Source organism: Leptinotarsa decemlineata, unplaced genomic scaffold (assembly GCF_025532065.1).
Source record: "Leptinotarsa decemlineata unplaced genomic scaffold, Ldec_3_MD MMD2_tig00000505_RagTag_RagTag, whole genome shotgun sequence".
Lineage (NCBI taxonomy): Eukaryota > Metazoa > Arthropoda > Insecta > Coleoptera > Chrysomelidae > Leptinotarsa > Leptinotarsa decemlineata.
Genome location: NW_027412549.1, coordinates 5,807,407 through 5,830,246, shown reverse-complemented (window position 1 = coordinate 5,830,246; position 22,840 = coordinate 5,807,407). Strand labels below are relative to the sequence as shown.

General features: G+C 34.4%; 1 protein-coding gene across 1 annotated transcript in view; it reads left to right on the top strand.

Moving 5' to 3' along the window:
• The window catches only part of Dhc36C (Dynein heavy chain at 36C), a 165,706-nt gene that overhangs the window by 135,238 nt on the left and 7,628 nt on the right, over positions 1-22,840 (top strand). Inside the window, exons 50-53 of the mRNA XM_074173808.1 lie at positions 3,131-3,287; positions 7,808-7,974; positions 18,635-18,869; positions 21,188-21,339. Of these exons, the coding sequence (XP_074029909.1) occupies positions 3,131-3,287; positions 7,808-7,974; positions 18,635-18,869; positions 21,188-21,339 (711 nt within the window). The remainder of the gene's footprint in view (positions 1-3,130; positions 3,288-7,807; positions 7,975-18,634; positions 18,870-21,187; positions 21,340-22,840) is intronic.

Sequence of the window (22,840 nt, the reverse complement as noted above, 5' to 3'; positions counted from 1 at the left end):
TGTATACCTTGAGATGCAGTCCAACTTGGATGTGTCAAAATGAGTTACAGGAATTTGATTCCACCCTACGCCAATCTTTACAAAAAACTACCAATAATCAATTCGAAGATATCACTTGGAGTCAAGCTACTCTCCCAGTTAACTCTGGTGGTTTAGGTATTCGATTAGCCTCATCCCTCGCAGTGTCAGCATTTCTTTCCTCTTATAACAGTTCTCGTCATTTGATCAGATTCATTCTTTCCAAATCTTTGTATGAAATTTCTGATGCGTATTTCTTGAATGGTGAAATTAAATGGTTATATTAAACGAAAAATACCCTTACCAAAAATAAAAAGTGTCAGAAAGCCTGTGATTATCCAATGATCAATATGGTTCATGGTTCTTGCGTCAGCTGAACGTTCCGATATTCAAATGGCTAGACTCAAAGCTGTTATGTCCGAAGAGCAGATTTTAACAAAATATAAAACATATGGTCTGAAGCTTATGGTTCGGGAGCTACAAATTATTTGAGTTGAAAACGAGCCATCCTGAATACTTAACTTTTGGAACAATGATTTTCAGGAAAAATAAAAAAAAACACCTCAACAATAGTATACAGGGTGCATTTTGACATATACACATTTGATCTAACTTTCCCTATCGCACCCCTGTGACCATTTTTTTAAATGTATCAATTGTTTTGCATTATCAGATGTTCCATGATGAACAAATTTCAACAAAGTAGAATACATTATGGTCTGAAGCTCATAGTTTGGAAACTAAAAATTATTTGAGTTGGAAACGAACCACCTTGAATGAACTTCTGTACAATCTGTTACCTAGGTTTCATAGGTGTTTTTCTGAAGTATACTTCAAAAATGTCTTATTTTGCCTAGTAAAGTTTGAATTCGATATTCTCTTCATTTTTTATTTGTCTCATTCAACAATAACGATTACCTACCAGGTGAAGTTACAATTGGTGTTTCCGTTTTCGTGAATTCTTGAGAAGCAATGGCTTCGAGAACGGATTGAAATAGTGAGTTTGTACTACCAGAATGGAAATACTGCTAGAGCTTATGCCTGTATGTTCAATGATACTCATCAAGGAAGAAATGTAGGACACAAATACGTTTAGAAATTATTGTACAAATTTATGGAAACTGGATCTGTTAGCAATAAAAAGCATAACCGTTCAGAAGTTGTCAACGATGAAGCTATTTGTACTGCAGTTTTAGGGCACGTTGGACTAATGGAAAATTCGCAATCTCTTATAAAGTTATCTCGAAAATCAGGAATCAGCCGTACAAATGTTTTCAGGATCCTTCATAAGTACAAATTTCATCATGACTAGAATGAAGATGATTTCGATAGACGTAACGTAAGAATGTACTTTTAGTTTGAATGGAGAGATGAATCGGCAAAATTGTCGATAATTGAGTGATACGAATCCGCATTTGTACTGTCAAGTTCATACCCAACGACCTCAAAAACTGAATGTTTAAGCAGGAATTTTAGGTGACCACATCATAGGACCTTTTTTATCGATGATAATTTGACTAGTGATAAATATTTGCATATGTTGGAGAATCGAATAATACCGTGCATCAATAGGGCATTTGAGAAGGATATAAATTTAGTCAAAAACGAAATAGTTTTTCAGCAGGATGGTGCACCTCCTGGCGCACCTCCTCATTTTGCAGGTCCAGTGCGACAATTTTTGGATGATCATTTTCCTGGTACTTGGATTAACAGAAGAGGTCCTACAGAATGGCCACCAAGGTCTCCGGATCTCACTCCTGTAGATTTCTTTCTATGAGGTCATTTGAAGTCTAAAGTATATGATATAGAACCAACAACATTAGAAGATTTGAGAGAGAATATCATGAGGCATTACAGAGAAATAACTCCCGAGATTCTCAACCATGTGAGGGTGGCAATGGAAGCTCGTTTGTACCACTGTATGGAAGTTGGTGGAAACGTTTTTGAACATTTACTATAGAAATGTTTTTCATCTCATTGTCCAGTAATTAGATTTTGATTCAAGAATCAACAAAAAATCTCTTTTTCAGATTTATTTCTTCCATATGTGTCTCTAGAACGAATATGTTAAAATATGTTCCTCTGTATTCTATCGTTGAGGTGTTTTTTTATTTTACCTGAAAATCATTATTCCAAAAGTTATTCAGGGTGGCTCGTTTTCAACTCAAATAATTTGTAGCTCCCGAACCATAAGCTTCAGACCAAATGTTTTATATTTTGTTGAAATCTGCTCATCATGGAGCATCTGATAATGAGAAACAAGATAGTATATTAACTAGACGATTTGGGATAGAAAGAAAATTCTACTACTCGTGCAAGCCAAATTGTATTAAATAAATATAATGTCATAGAATAATTATAAAGTGTTTGAAAATAACGAAATGCATTTTTACAAATTCACTCGATATGTGGAGCATACTCGTTCACAGTGGAAATTTCTTTTAGGTACAAACTGGAAGAAAAAAAAAGTTTTTTTTGAAAGTATTGATTTCTTCTTCCAGCTTTGTATGCCCTACACAGGGTATTTCAAATTCAATCCACACCATTGGGATCTCGGAAACTATGGGAGATACGAAGATGATTGAATTGGGGCAAAGTTGCTATCAGACTAACAATAATATGCCGTTGCGTTTTTTATTTTGTTTAGAATTATCAGCATTTAAAATGTTTTTTTCTTGAAAAGGCACCAGTGAAATGAAAAAAATTCTATTGAAACCTAAACCCAACTCTTTTCATTACAAAATTTTGAAGGGGTTGATCTATAAGGCTGTAGGTTGAAACAGAGTTTTATGCAAAATAATAAATCAGAAATAAAAGTCTGTCCAAGTATTTTATAATATATTTTTGTATTATAGAGTCAGATCACATTTCTACGATTTTGTTCTTTCACAAAGATTTCTATCTTTTTCCTTTTGATTTTGCAACAGCAGTTCGACGGTGTTTATATGATGACTTCTTGTGATTTTTGCCAGTGGCGTACCCTACGGTTACGACGTGACTGGCAAAAAAATTTTAGGGTTTTCCGGTCAGTTTGAATTCGAATTCCGCTTTTCTTAAATTCATAATTTGATTGTCAAATACCGATTTTGAACTAGATGCATTTCTTTTTTAGGATATCCAGTATGATGCTTTGCTCTACTTAACAGGAGAGTGCAACTACGGTGGCCGAGTGACGGACGACTGGGACCGTCGAACTCTCTCGACGATACTCAGAAAGTTTTATTGCAGAGAACTGGTGGAAATCCCGAATTATCCTTTCGATCCCACAGGTCAGTCCCTCGATTATTCGCAGTGAAATGAACGTTGGAAAAGTTTCCATTGAACGATTACCTCGCGACGTTCTCAGGACATGTATCGTATATATATTTAACCGCATTCGAACGAAGATTGAAGTTCCCACCAATGGCACAGCAGAATCGTTTATAATAATGTATTGCAGCGGAAAAGTTTATCCGGGGTTAGGAAAGCGGAACTTTGCTTTCACCGACTAGAGTTTATTGTTCAAAATTCAATTATCGTTGAACTATACTAACTGGCGTTGACATACTGTCATAGTTAACTTTCTTGAATTACCGCTGGATGGCTGCCCGGTTTCACTCGATAATTGGAAATATAATTCCACGTCTTATGGATATATTTCAAAAAATATATCCAATATTCAAAATCATCGAACAGATAATAAAAACTATCATGTGGTGCTTTTTAGTGTAGAAATTAAGGGATGTCCAAAGTCAGTGGGTCTATTCAATCCTCCACTGCAACCCGCAAGGGTTTATTGTGGCTCATACCTGCCTAGAGCAAACGATCCAGCTTATTATTGGAGCTAATTTCTTTATTTGGTGAGTGATCTTCCTCAATCTGTTAATGATATGAACGACGGTGGCTTTGTTAGGATTGAGTTGATCAATCAACAATAAGATTAAACTTTAATGCCAGATAGAACAGGAATGTATCACTTGACTGATGGTTTTTGCTCGAAACTTTATATTGGTCAAACGGGGTAAAACATCCCGAAGAATAAATGACAATATGCGTAGTTTCTTAAATGTGAAGATTCCAGTTGACAGTTCAACCACGACTATGAAGTGTTACATTTGAAAAAAATGGGTTGAGAACTCAATATTTTGGAGTACTTAGAAATACATTGATTTGAGATTTCTGATAATTTACTGAGCGACCAAATAGAATTGAATTCTTCTCCTCTTCTCAATCTGTGTTCTAAAGTGGAAATTGGTAGTTATTATACGTTCATTTTAAAAGTTCATGAAATGTTCTTTTTTTATTTTGTTTGAGAATTTGGTAGTTAATGTTTCAATTTTAACACAATCGGTAACCGATTCATTCAACTTATGTTTTGTATTCATTTTCGTGTGGACCGTCTATTTGTTTCTTTGCTAGGAATTTCTTCATTAACTGAAAATACGTAATTGAATCAATAGATATCCATTGATCGATTTGTGTGTCGGACGGTAGCCGATAGGTTCGACGTGGGTGCTTTGTTCACTCACTCAAATCAACCGCCGTGTTGGTCGCTGGTTCAAGCCCCAAGCTGAACGATCGATTTTCACTTGGTATTATCCAAGCCGTGTTAGGAAACACACGTTGAAAGGTAAGACCACGATAGTCCTTATCTCGCGCAAGTTGATGGAAAAAACATATTTTAATATAACATAAACCTGATATTACTATTTTAAAAACCATCAGACACATTAGATACATATTTAAAAAAAATAAAAAACATTGCAACAACCAAATTTCCGAGACAACACCAATACAAAACGACATGAAACAAACGAATGGCTTTATCTGTGATTCTAAACTAGATTATTGTAAAATTAATTTAAGACAATTAAGACGCAGGTACCTAGCAGAAATATCTTTGATATAAATGAGGATAACATTGTATGTATGTTTAGTTTAATCTTCCTCTTGAAGATGATCACTTGATGATCGAAATGCGTGTCGAGGTGTTGAAATAACGGTTTTTATGTTAAGTTAAAACTCCAGTACTATTTATTACTACACCAAAGGTTCCAAACAGTTCATTACAGGAACATAATATTTAAGTCTTGACTGACGCCGAAATTTGAAATGTCCAAAAATGTGTAACATATTTTGAATTCAAATAATCGCATTCACAGTTGTCTGGCATGCAAGAGTATTCCCCCACAGCGGAGATATATGAAATTGTTTCTGCATTTATTAGTTGTGTGATTGAGTCTAAAGTGCTTGAAACACTGAGTAACACTGCTTTTTTCAAAAACCATACAGCTTCACCAAGCAACAAACATTTTACTATTGTTTTGCAATTTTTTTAAGTTTTCCATTCTTTGATGATGGACAAGTAGAAAGCAAAAAAGCGTTATTCTCACAATTCGTAGGAATTTAATGTTAGGAATCACACGTTAAATGGTAAGACCTCGAAATTGTGAGTCTTTGGGAATTATCCTTATATTTATTTCATAATTTCCTGTTGGTTTCATTCTTCACTTTTGAAAAGTGTATCTCACTTTTATATATAATTTTCAATATATCATTCTGTGTTGTTGCTGTTCATTAACATTTATTTTCAAATCAGCTACATTACGATGAAGTTTCGAAAATTTAAAATAAGCTTTATTGAATTGCAACAACAAATGTTAAAATAATTAAGTGGCATACACTCTCACAATACGACTGGCAATATGCTAGTATAGTAATTGATGAGGACAAAATAAGATGGGCTATATCGGGAAAATTAAAATCTTCCTCTTTGAAGATGATCACTTGGTGATCGAAACACGTGTCGAGGTGTTAAAAATAACGATTTGGTATTGGGAAAAAACTCCAGTAATATTCAAAGGAATTTCTGGCAAAAACATAACAATCTGCACTGATAGCAGACAAGCACTATTAGCCTTGAAGAGACAGCGTGTTATCTCAGGGCTAGTACTAGATTCGGTAGATAATAACATTATCCTGAGGTGGGTTGAAGGGCACGACAGGAGTAAAGGTAATCGCATTGCCGACTCTTTAGCAAAGGAAGCGGCTGGACTAAGAATTTTAGGACCCAGTGGCACCCACGGCCTGATGACTTCGACAATTGCGGAACTAGTCAAATGTTACACCCATGCTCAATCCTTGAAGAGATAGGATGAAATGGAATCAAAGGATGTAATCTTGCCAGGATCACCTTGGGCGACCCTGGGAAACTGGCGCCGAAGAAATATCTGGCGATGACATGGAAAAATCTACGCCTTACGATTTCTAACTGGTCACTGTCAACTAAGGAAACACCTCCATAATATGGGGCTAGTGGACACATCTCTATGCAGGATGTGTGAACAGTAATATGAGACTGTCAGGCATGTCCTGTGCGACTGCCGGAGTTATCGTCAATAAATGAGTGTGTGTTCGGCGAGTCTTGGCCTACACCTGCCGATATAAAGGAGATGTCTCCCAGCGACCTGTCCACCTTCCTGGAAAAAACAGGATGGACGATAACCTAGAAGGACAACTCCTCGGGAGGATGTACAATGGATCACATGTGGCTTACACTCACCCTCCCTACTCTACAGATATAGATAATTAAGTGGCATCTAACCACATAAATGACACCTAACCTAAAAATAAAAATGACTGAAGAAAATAACAATAAATATAGAAAAATTCCAAACAGCTGAAACTATAGTCAATTGGATTGGATTGAATTGGATTGGATATTGTCGTGACTGTGAATAATATAGTGCGACGGTATTAGGGTACTAAGGGTGGGAACTTCATTACTGGAATGCTAGATGACGTTAAAGTAGCTAGATTTTGAGACTTTTTAACAAACAATTTTTTTATTTCACATAATTTTTTTTTATAAAAATTATCCTATGTTACTTCTAATACCTTCAAGAACATGTGTACAAAATTTCATGATAATTAGTTGAGTAGTTTTCGCCTGATACCGTATATATAGTAGGGATTTATCATTTTTTTAACAGCCTCTCACGTGTTTCTCTTTGGTTCTCGTTATTAACTTGTTCACATTTATTGAATATTCAGTTTTAATTTATTGTTGGTACATGTTCAACTAGGATAATGTCCATTAAAGTAAGAATCCAAACAATTTTTTTTCATTATTAAGTATTGATGTGGTAAATGTCGCCTGCATTATACAGGGTGTTTAATAAACATGCAGCAAAAAATCAAGGTACTATTACTTGGACTATTCTAAGGATATTTTGTCTTTTAATGATTTTTAATAGGGCGCTTTGTTTCGAAGATACGGGGCAAAACAGAATTTCGACAATAACAATTTTGGTAATTTTAAAATTATTAACGTAGCTGAAATGTAGCCGAAAAGTATAGCGTACTACACTAGACCTACCAAGTAATAAAAAATCTTACAATTCCGTTGGTACCTATCAATAACATTCCGATTACCACGAACGGCTGCAGACATTCACTTTGCTGAGTGTAACGCAATCAGAAACGATCCTAATGTTTTTTAAAGGGTTCGGGAGTCGATGAGGAGAAGATTGGATTCTTGCATCCGAGCGGGGGTTGTCATTTTCAACAGTTCTTGTAGATTAAGAAACATTACATGTCATTTTTGGTAATAAATTGTTATTGTCGAAATTCTCTTTCGCTCTGTATCTTCGAAACAAAGCGCCCTTTCAAAAATCATCAAAGGACAAAATATCCATTGAATAGTATCTTGAATTTATGCCACATAGTCAATAAACCTGTATAAAAAGTCAAGGTGTACAGTAATAACTAAAATGAATTATTTCTTACTGTTTCTTTTATTTCCATTCAGGAGTTTACTATTGCCCGGACAAGACGGAATACGAAGAATTCATGAACTATACGAGGTCTCTTCCTTTGATTACCCATCCGGAAGTTTTCGGGATGCACGAAAACGCAGACATCATGAAGGACCAGCAAGAAACTAGTTTACTGTTTGCCAACACTCTGCTCACTCAGGTAAATATTTGATTAGATCGAGTGCCGTTCGGTATCCGTAACTCCCAACACGGGGAGTTTGTTTGCAATGTCGCCGGTTTATCAATTGATGTGTGATTTATTTATTGTGCCAACCCTCGTAGGACAGAACGGTAAGAAATCTAATTCTATTTCACTACGAAATCGGATCATATTGGTAGGAATACAGTCTCACGGGTGATGAATATGACAACTCAAAAGTATTTACTTCGCTGAAATCATTTCGTCAAGTTATTGACGTAAATGTAAATTAACTTATATTGGTTTGTTTCAAAAGTTTTGTCCATTTTCATAAGTCTACTATGAACTGTAATATCTCAGTGGTTACTTATCCAATCTAATCGAAATGAACCCCATTTCAATCAGTGCACTTTTGGCAACGCAACAGCAACGATCAATTCCGTCAGCATGAATATTGTGTGCTCGGGATTCGATTAAGTCGACGAAGGCCGTTTTTGTCTGGCCTGATTGGCAAAGGTTCTACCGGTGAGAAAGTATCGAAATACTTGAAAAAATCGTAGTCGGTTGGCCAGATGTCTGGGGAATATGATGGGTGAGACAGAACTTCGACGCTCAATTCGTCAGACGGTGATTTGTGAAACGTGCGGATGGGCGTTGTCGTTGAGCAGAATCGGACCATTTCTGTTGACCAGTGCCGGCTGCTGTTGACGCTGCTGTAGTAGTTTGGATTGGTTCCAGAATGTTATAGTGAATAAAACCAGCCTCTGACCCCTATACAGTAACCATGGTCTTTTTGTGGTGGGTTTTCGCCTTTGGGAGGTGCCTGAGTGACTAATCGGTATTCAACCACTGTCCTGAAAGTCTCTTTTTGTCGTAGAGGATCCACTTTTCAACTGACATGAAGATCCGTTCCAAAAGCAAAGAAGAACAGACCTCGAATAGTGTCAGTTTCTGTTGATCGTTTAAATTGTGGGACTCCCACTTTTCGAGCATTTTGACCTTTCCAATACGTTTTAAACCATCATAAACCGCATGGCAGCTGACGCAAAGTTCTTCCGTCATTCCTCGTACCATTTTGTGATGGGTCAGTCTCCACCAGGGCACACAAACCCTCGTCCTGGATTACTGTAGGCTCATCTTCAAGGCTAACATTTCCACAACGAAATTTCATAAACCAACGTCAAAGTGCGTTCTTTTTTCGGGTTATCTTGGCAGCGCTTTGGTTCAATTTGAATTTTTAGAGAAAAATTGGCCGAAAATCGCTTGACGACATCATTTGGTAATAAGCTGAAAATAGACAAAAATTTGAATATGGAAAAATATGAATTGCATCAATGTATAGAGTATATAATTCTCTATCGGTCAGTATATATCACGACACAGTAAAATAAATATCTATTGAGATATGGAGCTACAAAAACACATGATATTAAAAAGGACGAAACTTTTGAAAAAATCTCATCGGCCAAATTTCATTCATAATCATTTAAAAAGATTATTTGTTGATCAAAAATGCAAAGCAAATATGAAGTATAAGACTTCACCACTCAGTTATTTATAATTAGTATACCTGAATTTCTAAAATTATACAAATCATTCAATTTTTTCAAACCCAATCTGAAAATTATGAAAATACATGTGTAGAAATGATATTTCAAAACATTCACTACTACCAACGTTCTATAGTGGTGTTTACTTAACCTGCAAAAAACTACTTCCTTGACTAATACCACGGTGGACATTGGATTATATGCAAGCTATTTTTGCAAGTTTTCTCATTAAGCAAATGTTTGCAGATTCTTCTTGTTCATCCAGCAGCAGGGCCCTGCTAAAATCAATCGAGTTTCGTCTTATTAACATATGTCAGGGCTGTGTGTCTGAACTCGACTGATTTCAACACGGTCCGGCTGCTATACGAAACCTTCGTTTGAGAAAAAATATTTGTTAACCAGTTACAGATCCATTTTTTTATTACATACTATCTCTGATATTGATTTTTGATCTCAAAATGTTTTTATTATTCTGAAACCATGCTTGAAGCACGTAGAACATACATTTTTTGTCAAGTAAACTTCATAAAGTCATATCAAAATTACAAACTATCAACTTGCGTAACTATGAAACTATGAATATTCAAGAAAGTAATAAATTTAATTTTTCATTTATTAGTTTTTTGAATTTTCGAACAGATGGTTTTTTGTATCATATTTACTATTATATTGACGAAATTCAGTATTGAAATATCTCACCTGAAATAATTTTTCCGTTCGTGAATATGTACCTTATGTATATATTTGATTTATTGGATTTGCATTGCATTTTTCATATGAAATTGTAGGATTCTAGATAGGCAATTGACATACTCATCAAATTGCATTATTACGTAGATGTTTTAAATATTCATTGTGAATTAGTTAATTTTAGGTTCCACTTAGTTGATATCATATAATTGCGAATATATTAGACTTATGTGCCTATTTTTTGAAAATATCACAACAGTTTTAGGAATCATACTGTGTCTATAACACAAAACAAACTACATTGAAGTATAATATCACTTGAAGAAAATAATTGAAGAAGCTGAAGAGCTTTAATAAAAAGAGAACTAATTGTAGCAAAATATCATATTTGTTATCTATACAGCATGAATTAAGGATTTTTGAAGTTATACCTAGTATCTGCCATAATTTACTAACCCATCCTTATTTTTTACATTCATTGGTTTTTCAATCACGTGTGTTACCTTCGTTCAGGACTTATATCGACTAGAGGTGAGTTTGCTTCGTAAAAGAAATGGATTCATTTAAAAAAATTGTTTGAACATTTGTTTAGCAACTGAAGAGAGAAAGGGTAAGATAATATGGAAAACCTTATAAAGTTCGATGACTTTTGCATGTGATTTAGAGTTAGATGCAGCATGTTGAAGACTACATTTTTTTTGTTGGTGTCGTAGAATAACACTTGATGATCATCTCAATCTTCTTTTACGATATCTATTATTGATCACATATGTAATATTTAATTTAAAAAAGTATATTTATCATTGTGAACGTGTGTATTGGCGCACAAATGTATTTTAACAATTGTAGTTCAATCACTGAAGACAAAATACGGTGATATTTTATAACTGCTAAACAGCACCGATCTGCACAAAAATTTGAATGTAGTATGTAGTTACCCTCTTTTTCACAGTTAATTTTTGCTTCTAATGCCACCTCTTCTCAGAAGTGAAAAATGTTTCGTTGAAAATAATGCCGGAAATTTATAAATCGACTGAATGCAAGCAACTTTTTACTATAAAGTTTTTTTTCTGAAAGTCAAAACTTTAACTCTAGTGTTTATCTTTCTACCAGTACGGATTTTTTGCGATTGAGTAAGTATTCAAAAACATCACCCTCTGTACAAAAGTGGCTTATAATAAATAATAGTTCAAAAAACAAAAAAACGCGCTTTTATACCAACACGAACTAAAAAACAAAAAATTTTTCGAAACTAATTCAAGATTTTGTTCAACATCGATAATAAGTCCTAGGGCTTGATGCAACTAATCACTTTTAATAAGTTTGAAATTAGAATAAATCCATTTACAAACCATTCATTTTGTTAATGAATCGAAGACGTTTTTGTATGAAAGTGTATAATTATAAAATTATTGCAAAGCGCTCTCGACTTTCGTCATTATCAGTGCTCACCTGAAAGTAAGTGATCTAATCGAAAAAAAAGTTTTATGAAAATCAAAATTTGCAAAAAAAAATTGAGGTTATGACATTTGGAAAATTGTTATGATTACTTACTTGTCAGGCAACATGAAGTATCAAAATGAGTACATGGAAAATTTGTAATATTTGACTTATATTAAACAAAATAGGCTGAATATAGAATAAAGAAAATACTTTTGTCTAGTTTCCACTGTGTTTATTCATTCTTTACGACCGGTTTCGGCTTATAAGGCCATTTTCAGTTACTTGAAAATGCCCTTATAAGCCGAAACCGGTCGTAACGAATAAATAAACACAGTAGAAACTAGACAAAAGTATTTTCTTTATTCTATATTCAACATGAATTTCTACAAAATAAATAAGTCATCAATCGAACAAGTTCAAATAGGCTGATAGCCAAGAAAATACATTTTTGGATTGAAGCCACGTGGTTCAGTGAAAGTATTATATGAAAGAAGGGCAACTTGAGAGAGGATGTGTCAAGTATCATGTTAAAAATAATGGTATCAACTTGGGAAGTGGATTTAAAATAATTATGTTGTGGAGAAGCCAATATAGAATAAAGTATTTTAGTAATAAATTTGATTAATTAACAATTCATAATCCCTTTATGAAGGGAAAGGAAATCTCTGTTTGAGTTTACTTGAGTATTCAAGCAATGATCATTATTGGAATGTTCTTTGGAAATCTCCAGCTCTTCAAACAAGTCCAGTCTGAGGAAATTTTTATTATCTGTTTTATGTAATATTTTGGAATTTCTGTTGAGACTGAAGTAATGATTGTGAAATTTAATGTGGTGGCCAAATGCATATTTTTCAGGTTTTTTAAAATGTTTATTAATGCGAGTAAAGAGTCTACGGGTTCTACCAATGTAAGATGCAGAACAATCAGAGCAGTCCAGCTTATAGACTTCACTTCTGTGTAATTTGTTGATTTTGTGTTTGAAATTTACTTAAAAGTTGCTTAAGTTATTTTGAGATTTAAAAGAAATGTTTATGCCAGGTATGATATTTTCTATAAATTTGGAAATAACAGTACACATATTTTGATCAAAATAAGGTTAAAAAAAATATTTCACAGGTATTTTCACAATATTTCCCAAGGTGTATTTCAGGTGAGCACTGATGATGACGAAAGTCGAAAGCACTATGCAATAATTTTATAATTATACACTTTCATACAAAAACCTCTTCGATTCATTCATTCAATAAGTGTATTCAGCTTTCCAAATATATTTATTTTGTTGTAATAAACCCTGGGATGCTTTAATTTATATTTTTATTACGGCTCCAATCCGGCAAACATCTCCTAACCAAGTATTTATAACAATGGATATTTAGCACCCCACGCTTTTTTACAACAAAATTAATTTTTTTGGCATAGATTTATTCTGATTTCAGACTTATTAAAAGACATCAATTACACTAAAATATTGAACCCAATCTCAAATTTGTTTCGGATAATTTTTTATTTTTTAGTTTGTGTTGCTATTGAAGCATGTTTTTTTAGTTTTTTTAATTTTTAAAACTAATATTTATTTTTCACTTTTTAGTTTGGCTAGCTATTTCAAGCCAATTTGTTCTCATTTAAAATATATACCTACGCATGCGCAGACAGTGTGGTTGTCTTGCTCACTCACAGAGACTGTATGAGGAAATTATTCAATCCTGACGATCCTGATGAGATAAACTTATGAAATTATTGTATTTTCATCAATTCTTGATAAGTGTGTAATGTTTAAAGTTAGTCAAAATCAACTCCAAAGGAGTCGGTTACAAACAAACGTACAAGTGAAACTAATGAAAGCGTGTTAAATAAAAAAAGAATGGTGGATTTATGGTGTTTGTATAGACCAAGTTGGTCCTTTTTTCAATCGCTCAATAGAAAGTTTCAACGTGGAGCAACCAAAACGTAATGGGGTGAATAATGGGGTTATTCATCCACATTTTTTCGAAATGCCTGAAAACAATTTGATTTCATTCAAAATAACTATTGATGATACGTAAAATGAAGTATTGCCGAATACACATTATATCTATATTTTGTGTATCGATATTAGTTATAAATAATTGATAGTGAATTGTTAAGTGGTAATAATTATTTCCATTGGAGTGGTGAGTAGAGGATAATTTCTTCAATTTTTTATACCAAAAATAGTTACTAACATTATTTTCGTCATAACTCGTCTAGTTTAGATTCTAGAAACTTTTATGAAAATCGAAAATTAGCGTTTTTTCAAACACATTGAAAAATGTTCCGCTCCCCCGAAAAATGCAGTTTCTGATTACTCCGCGTTGAAACTTTTTGAATTTGATATTTAAATTTTGCCAGTGATTGGTGCTTTGTTATTTTAAGTGAAATGACATTATATAAGATGATCCCATCGTAATATATCGACTTTTATAATTTTTTTTCATTTCCTCTTCAAATTATTTCCTTTCATTTTACTTGCTACTGATTACCGTGAACGTGAAAATAAAGTTATTGGCCGATGATACATACATTCAGCTTTTATTCCACCAATAGGATATGAATACCGCAATGCATATGCTGAATGAAGACAAATGGAGACTTCCACTGGCATTATATCCAAATTAATGTTATATATTCAAAGTTAAGTTCGGCTCTTTGGGGCTAAGAGAGCACTAAATGGCTTCCAATTAACTAAAGACAAGGATGTATTTGCACCGATTTAGATTGTCATTTTCGTTTCTGACTTGAAATTGAAACATCATATTGATAAATGCATTAGTATTGCACATGTGAACATCAAACAAATTCATACCAACTGACATTGACTATCTTCTGTAAATCTCTTGTATTATCCAGATTCAATTTTGGAAGCGCTGTCTATGGACCTTGCATTTACTATGAAGACAAACAGAGAAAAATGCTTTTCAAAAGAATTATCTATGTTCAATACACATTAGATGTGACCAACATAATAGATGGGCTAAAAAGTTCGTAGGCTACCACACGAATGGCGATACTAGTATTAAAACCATATGATTTTTAGTTTACCCAATAAAGCATTGCTTTTTGATGAAAAAAATCGGTTGAAGCCAAGGCTTAGCTTGATAAACATTATTCGAACTCTGCATAAAAAAAAATGAACTGTCGGGAAGTAGTTTGCTGGGATCCATTCACAGTTCACACGGAAGGGTCAAAGGTCCGCGCCTCGTCTCTGCCAGACGTCCATTCTGTGTGAATTGGGCCTTAGTCTTTTAGAGCCCACTTCTCCACTTGGTTAGCGAAACGCGTTGAGTGATAGATGACTATCATATTGGAACAAGAAAAAATGACAATGACGACGAAACGATAACTAATAAACGCACGCAAAATAGTCGAAACGCATTTATAAAACGGTTGAAACGTACGCAAAACAATTCATTTCGAAAAGTCATTGTCGAAAACTTCGCTCCCATATTGCCCCCATATTCGAACGTTAACTCCACAACACGTAACCTCTCGACACTTTTGGGTGTCATCTCCTCCTCCTACAACTCAGTTTACTTCGGAACTTGTTCATCTACTGGGCGGTAGCTTCTGATTGGTCGACTGTATGACGGCAAAAGTGGAGTGGGTTCTGAGTTTAAGGCCCTATTCACACAGCATGGTCGTTTGGCAGAGACGAGGCGCGGACCTTTGTACCTTCCGTGTGAACTGGGCCTGAGGTTTAAAAGTCGCCAGAATGGACCTGCTCAAATTTGCACGTGTTTTTCCATAAGGAACGTAACAGTTGGCTGGGAAGGTAATGGTTTCAGTATTTTGAGATGTTCATGGGATAATATCATTGACTATCGTGAAAAGGGAAAAACCATCAACAGCGACTATATCATAATGTTTTTTAGGTGTTTGGAGGACGAAATCGCGGAAAAACCGCCCTATTTGAGGAAATGCACCGTGTCACAAATCAATGAAAACGATGTCAAAATTGCATGAATTGGGCTTTGAATTGCTTCCACATCTATCGTATTCTCCAGATCTGACCCTCAGCTATTTATTTCTGTTCTTAGACCTCAAGAGAATACTCGCTGCGCGATGAGGAGGTGATTGTCGAAACTGAGGCCTATTTTGAGGCTAAAGACACATCGTACTATAAAAATAGTATAATATATTTGAACCCAATCGTTTTTTTCCTACTAACTTTTCAGCCCAACTGTGCTTATGTTATATCACAAACTCAAAGGTAGGTATAAACTACAAACGGCAATCATTACATACTGCTGGTCTATATCATAAAATCATCACCGAAAAAGCTGCCAAAAATTTATACAAGACATTTTTATGTCGTTCAGTTGTTTACAATATTCACATTCGCTACAGGGAAAGACTAATGCTCCATACACACCAAACATAATCATTTTTAGGAAAATTCATACCAGATCGCACGAGTGAACAAGTCAATCTCAGGTGAATTCAAGCGGAATTTAAAAAAAAATCAAAAAAGCATTGAAACGACATTATTTAAACGAAATCTAATGTACACCAACTCTCGATAAGAATGTTGGTGTGTGAATAATGAAGCTAATTCCTTTATCCTGCATATGTAAACATACTTCTAATTTTTTTTTTAGGACAAAAGACGAGCACACTATTGACTCAATTACATATTTAGTACATTCATTCTCTAACTTGTAATTTGTGTTGAATTTTTTTTACTGTTTTTATTATGTTTTTTTGCCTAAGATAAAAAACAGAGGTTGCATCTTCTGAAAGAACCAACTGATCTCACAACACAACAAAGTTTTTGTTTCGTGGTTGAAATTAGATGATTTTAATGTATTTCCACGTGTTAAAACTATTGAAATTATCGTGTGAAGTTGATTTTTAAATTAATTTAAGTGCTGATCTGAAATGCCTCGAAAGTGTGTGAATTCTGTCGATAGCTTTTGCTATATATGTGGTGAAATAACATTTAAGGCTCAGAAACGTAAAATGACACCTATCGTTAAGACAGCCTATGAACATTATTTTGGTGTGAAAGTTGGGGACCAAGATAAATCATGGGCTCCTCATATATGTTGTAATTCTTGTTCCGTCATATTGCGAGAGTGGCTGAAAAATAAAAACCGGGCAATGGCTTTTGCAGTACCTATGGTTTGGCGTGAGCCTACCAATCATACAGACGACTGTTATTTCTGCTTAACTCCTCCCATTAAGCGAGGTTTATCTATGAAGAAAAGAGGAACGGTTAAATACCCTAATCTCCCATCTGCTCTTCGGCCTGTACCACAATCAGACAATTTGCCAGTCCCTTCTCTACCCCAAAACTATGAAATTTTAGAGGAAGGTGATGAAGACTGTTTAGAAGGAGCAACCCATCCTTCTACATCCTATGACCCTGATTTTGAGGTAAGCGATAGGTCTAGTGATCCGCACAGAATTAGTCAAGCAGAGTTGAGTAACCTTATAAGAGATCTTCGCTTGTCTAAGGAAAAGGCTGATCTGTTAGGGTCAAGACTACAACAGTGGAATCTTCTAAAACATGATGTGAAAATATCTCAGTACAGACAGCGTCAAAAAGATTTGCTTCAAGGAAGGCATCTTTATTGGGCCTCAAATCCGTGAAATCGTAAATGATCCTGCTTTTGACATGATTTTAACAGGAAATGAAAAAAGAGCCTGGGAAGCCTTTAAGGGGGTTGTACATGGGTTTTTAGGTAACAAAAGAGATGATAACTTCACAGCATTGGTTAGAGAGTTTCTTCAAGCTTACCACCAACTTGGATGCAACATGTCCTTAAAAATTCATTTTCTTCACTCTAATCTTAATTTCTTCCCACAAAACTGTGGAGCTGTGAGTGACGAACATGGAGAAAGATTCCATCAAGACATTGCCTTAATGGAACAGAGATATCAGGGCCGTTGGAATGAAGCAATGCTTGCAGACTACTGCTGGTCTGTGTGTAGGGATGCTCCAGAAGTGTTTTATAAAAGACAAGCTAAACGACAGCGATCTTACAATGAATCGGATGGACTTAATTGAAATTTGGTGATACAAACTTCTTTTATTTGTCAAAACACTAAGAATAATGTTTTTTTTTATTAATTTTGTACTTAAAATATTCTAAAAGAAACATAACAATATTGTTTTATGTACTTTCACTTTTCACGTATAGTATAACTACTCTTTAAGATTAAGTGCTGTGTATCTCAAAAACCAGAGCTAATAAAAATTTTTCATTGTTATTTTCGTTTTTATCACCCCAAAATTAGTAGAAATTGACTAATTTAATGTAGGAAACATTCAAAAAATATTTTTTGTTATGTTGTGATCTTCAGCCTTTTCCATTTCAGCATATGTTTACACATATCTATTGTATCAACGAAACGAAAATAAGTACCTATCATTATAACTATTTATAACTTATTTCTTTTCCATGGAAACATATTGACTGAATTGAAACAATACGAGGCTTCTCAAATTGACTTGTCTGAATATATTTTTTCGTCCATGTCAGCCTGATACTGGTAGAGGGTAATAACAACCATGGACATCAACTGATACTGACTTTCTTATATATAAAACTGCTATTTCATATTCAGTGAACATTGAAAATGCTGGTTGACTTCAACTGAAAATACTTTTCTCTAACCATAACAAAAGTAATGCCTGTCGACGCATCAGCAAAAAGTAACGTATTTGAAAAACACTTTATTGTGAGATTTTCAATAAACGATTTTACAAGAACGCAAGACGTGTTTCGCCATACAATGGCTTCTTCGGGCGTGTAAAATCGTTTAGTGAAAATCTCGCAGTAAAGTGTTTTTTGAATACGTTAGTTACGGATTTTCATCAAGCATCGGCCAATTTCATCATATATCACCAGAAAGTGACTAAAACAGTTTCAGTTAAGCTGATAGATTCAACATTTTCGTGTTCAGTTTGTGAGAGTGATTGTTTCACTTCATATGGACTTAGGTTAAGAAAATAATACTGTTATTTATTGTGCATTTAGGATGCTATGTCAACCAGTGACTCCGCCAAATCTCCCGACGACGTGGTGATGGAGGTTTCTTCAGATATTTTGGCGAAGTTGCCACCAAACTTCGACCGGGATGCCGCTATGGAGAAGTACCCCGTATCGTACACGCAGAGTATGAACACCGTTTTGGTTCAGGAAATGACTCGTTTCAACGTTTTGTTAACTGCCATCAGGACCAGCTTGAAGAACGTTCAAAAAGCCATCAAAGGTATGCAAGTATTGTCGAGTTGCATCTTTTGACTCTTTCATATCGAGTAGACTGGAACAAAACTGGACAATATTGCTAAAGAAAATATACAGAGTAGCAAAAATTTGATAGCTCACTGTGGCTAAATAAACGAAAGGTCGTTGTGGCCTGCAGATTTTTATGATTGATCTTTCATTTACGAGTTGGGTATACACTTTCAAAGGCAATGGAGTAACCTCACAACAGATACTACATTCGAGTCACCTGTGCCAAAGGAATGGCACCGGAGACTTCAGTTCAGACTGCAAAGCCAAGCTTCGACATCGACCACCGACGAGATTCGTTCTCTGTCTTCCACGGCAAGGCAAACAGCTGAAAACCACATTCCAAACAAAACGCATTAATGATTCAATACCAAATAGCGTTAATTCGGCCCACCAAAGGTCTTATCAGAAATGCGTTGCTGGATGCGACAGTTTTTAAATAATGAGCATGAGTAAAGGGAGAGGATGATATCTCTTTTTTCTCAAGGAAAAAACACAAGCACAACAGAAAATACCTTAAAAGCTCACTGAATCGTTAGAGATTATATTCATTTGGAGAAGTTTTCAGGGAGTTTATTCCACATAAACACAGTTCTCCAAATGGAAGAGTTCTTAAACAGTGAAGTTTGAAGTGTTCTGAGTTGAACCTCAAAAGTAGAATACTATACTATCCATGATAGTATATACATAATTTTTACAAACATTTTTGATTTCTAGACGCGTTTAGTTTACACCGTAGCTTACTTCGTTATTTCTACCGAGGAAGCAACCGTGTGAGGATATTGGTTTCGAATCAAAAAAGAAAATTGGTGGCCATGTTATTTCTCTTCGAAATTATTATCAATGAAATAAATGCTCCAGAAATGATTTCATCAGTTCAGTTCAATATGCCAGCACCAGCGGCGGATTCGCCAGCAGGCTGAGTAGGCATGAGCCTAAGGCCAAAAATATTGGAAACCGATTTTTTGCCACATCATGGATGTGTCTTATGAATAAAAGTCTGCAACAAATTTTGCCGTTGTGCATAGGGTCAGAATTAATGAACAAAATCACTTACGACGATATCATCGATTATTCAGTCAACAGAAAATTGCCCAAAAAGTTATTGTAATGAACTTTTATAACTAGACTGAGTCGATTATTCTTAACTGTTTGTAAGGGAAGTAAAGATTATTTATTCACGTTTACTAAATGTGCATTATTGTGTAAGTAGCATACATTACCTCGCTCGTACATGATTGAGCTTCCATTAGCTCAAAAATATACACAAAAAGTATTTCACGTTCAATTCTAACGGATCTATTGGATTGTAAAAATTATGTAGGACATGACAATTGTAGAGGCAAGGGGGAGAGGTATAGACTGGAAAAATGAGCAGTAAACCTCTCCTCTTTACTTGTTATACTTTTCAATTTCAGATCCTTACTTCTTTCGAGTTTGTTGGGGCCACTTGGGACGTTCACTTGAAGTATGTTTTTTTTAGTCGATCCATGTTATCAAGTCTGTAAGGCTTGTTTGGACGACTGAATGAATAAATAAATGTTCCTTAATTCTTCAGTAGTGAACTCTTTAATGAAATGTGATGTATAAATATTTAGATACTATATAAACAATGACAAACTAAGCAGTTGGGTAATTTTTCACTATCATTCTATCAACTAAGCTTTAGGGTAGCTGAAAGGAGAGTTTCAAAGTCTTGAAACTGATGATTCATGTGAATACAACGACCGAACAAATAATGAATATTTCAGTTTCATACTAGCCTTGGCCACTAATATTTTGAGTTCAACTACCGAACGTAGACCAAATTATTCATCACTTCCTTTTTTTAAATATATTTAAAATCATGAACTATGCATTCAACGAAAAAATGTTCAATTATTTTTTTTGGGAATGTATCTTTGTAATTGTTTTATTTTCATTTTCTAGATGGTTAGTAAAATGAAATCGTAAACTTTTGCTTAGTATTTTTTAAGGTGAATTATTTTTCATCGAATTTTTCATGTTCAAATTCAAAAGTGGCAAGCAAAATATAATGGAAAGTATATTGCTAAAATACAACTTTCGGCTCTTCTCATTTTTCACAAATATAATGGTGATAGACATGTCAACGTTGAACATTACACCTATGAAGTTGCAGAAGAAAACACAGATAACAAAAAAATTTAAATTTGTTTTAAGGGTAATATTTTCTACAGGATACCTTCTAAGAATATTATAAAGTATGGAATTCCTTATATGATTTACTGAAAAGCAGTTTCACAATATGGGTAATTACTTAGTAATATTTTTCAGGTCAGATTGTTATGTCAGTGGATCTGGAAGAAGTTGTCACCAGTATTCTCACAGGAAAAATACCGCATATGTGGGCAAAACGATCTTATCCTTCTATGAAACCTCTGGGAAGTTATGTCAATGATTTTCTGGCTAGATTGGCCTTTTTACAAGTGAGCAAGCAAGAACTAGTCTTAGTTCTATTCATTATCTTAGTATCAAAGAATTCAAACGGTAAGTTCTGTTCACCAAGCCTCTGGGCTACATCAGAAGAGCATAGCTTCCATCATATTTAAAAGTGCTGGGAGACAATCCGATATATAGTTCTTTTCTGTATTCAGATAATAAGTCGATCATGTAAAGTAGTACTTGTGATGCACTGTTTGGAAGCTTTGGTGCAGTAATGAATATCACTTCTATCCCAACACGAAACCCTTGAAATGCATAAACGTGATCCAACTAATTCTTTCCAAAGACAAGTGGAAGATTTTTTGAAAAATTCAAACTTACTTTTTACTGAAAGGGGAAAGTTCAAATTAACATTGATAAACCACCAAGTTCCTAAATTATATTCACTCATGAAACTGCAAAAACAGAGTTATCTAATTAGACCAGTGGTTTTTTTTTTCACTGCACCATCAGTGAAATTATCAGAATGGCTAATCAGTATCATCTTGAACCATTGTAACTTTTAACCAATATTCAGTCTACGGAATTCATATGACTTAATCAATAATCAATAATCATGCCTCAACCAGACAACGCAAAATTACTATCCTTTGATGTGCAGAATCTATTTCTCAGCATACCTCCTAATGATACTATTACTTTAGTAATAGAATTATTGGATAAAAATAGAGTGTACCCAGTTATGAAACGAGAAATCATTGACCTGTCGCTATATCTCAAACAAAATTATTTTCAATTCAACAACAATATTTATTCCTCCTCAAAAGGTTTAATTATGGGAAATCCATTGAGGACCTTACTTGCGGAAATTTTCATGGATAATGAAATGAAGGATGGATAATCTAGAGAAGTCAATCTTTAAACATCCTTTGATTAAGAATTTCTTGTATTGGCATAGATATGTGGACGACGTTTTGGTATGTTTTACAGGTACTAAGAGACAATTAGATACTTTTCATAGGGATATTAACAAAATGCATGTGAACATTAAAATCACTATTGAAATAGAAGCAGACAACTCAATCAATTTCTTGCACTTAACAGTTATTAGAATGATCAACAAACATGATCTTTCAATTTATCACAAACCGTCCTATACGGATATTACTATACATTACGATTCTACCTATCCTTATCGACACAAAGTAGCAGATTATAATAGCATTATTCACAGATTAGTCAATGTTCCTCTTTCAATAGATAATTTCAATAAAGAACTTAATATCATCAAGCAAATTGCGGTTACCAATGGGTTTAAAGTCGAATTAATAAACAAAGGTCGGAATACTTGAAGTATTCAAATCACTTGATAAAGCTACTGTGCTAGCGAAACATGTTATATATTTTTCAAATAAAGTTTGTGGAGATCAAATCGTTAAGGTGTAGTTTTTGACATTACTATGGATTTTCATCAAGTAACGGCGGAATCAATCAGGATAAAAACGTTAGAATAACGGTTTGGTGTTGGGATAGAACTCCAGTAAT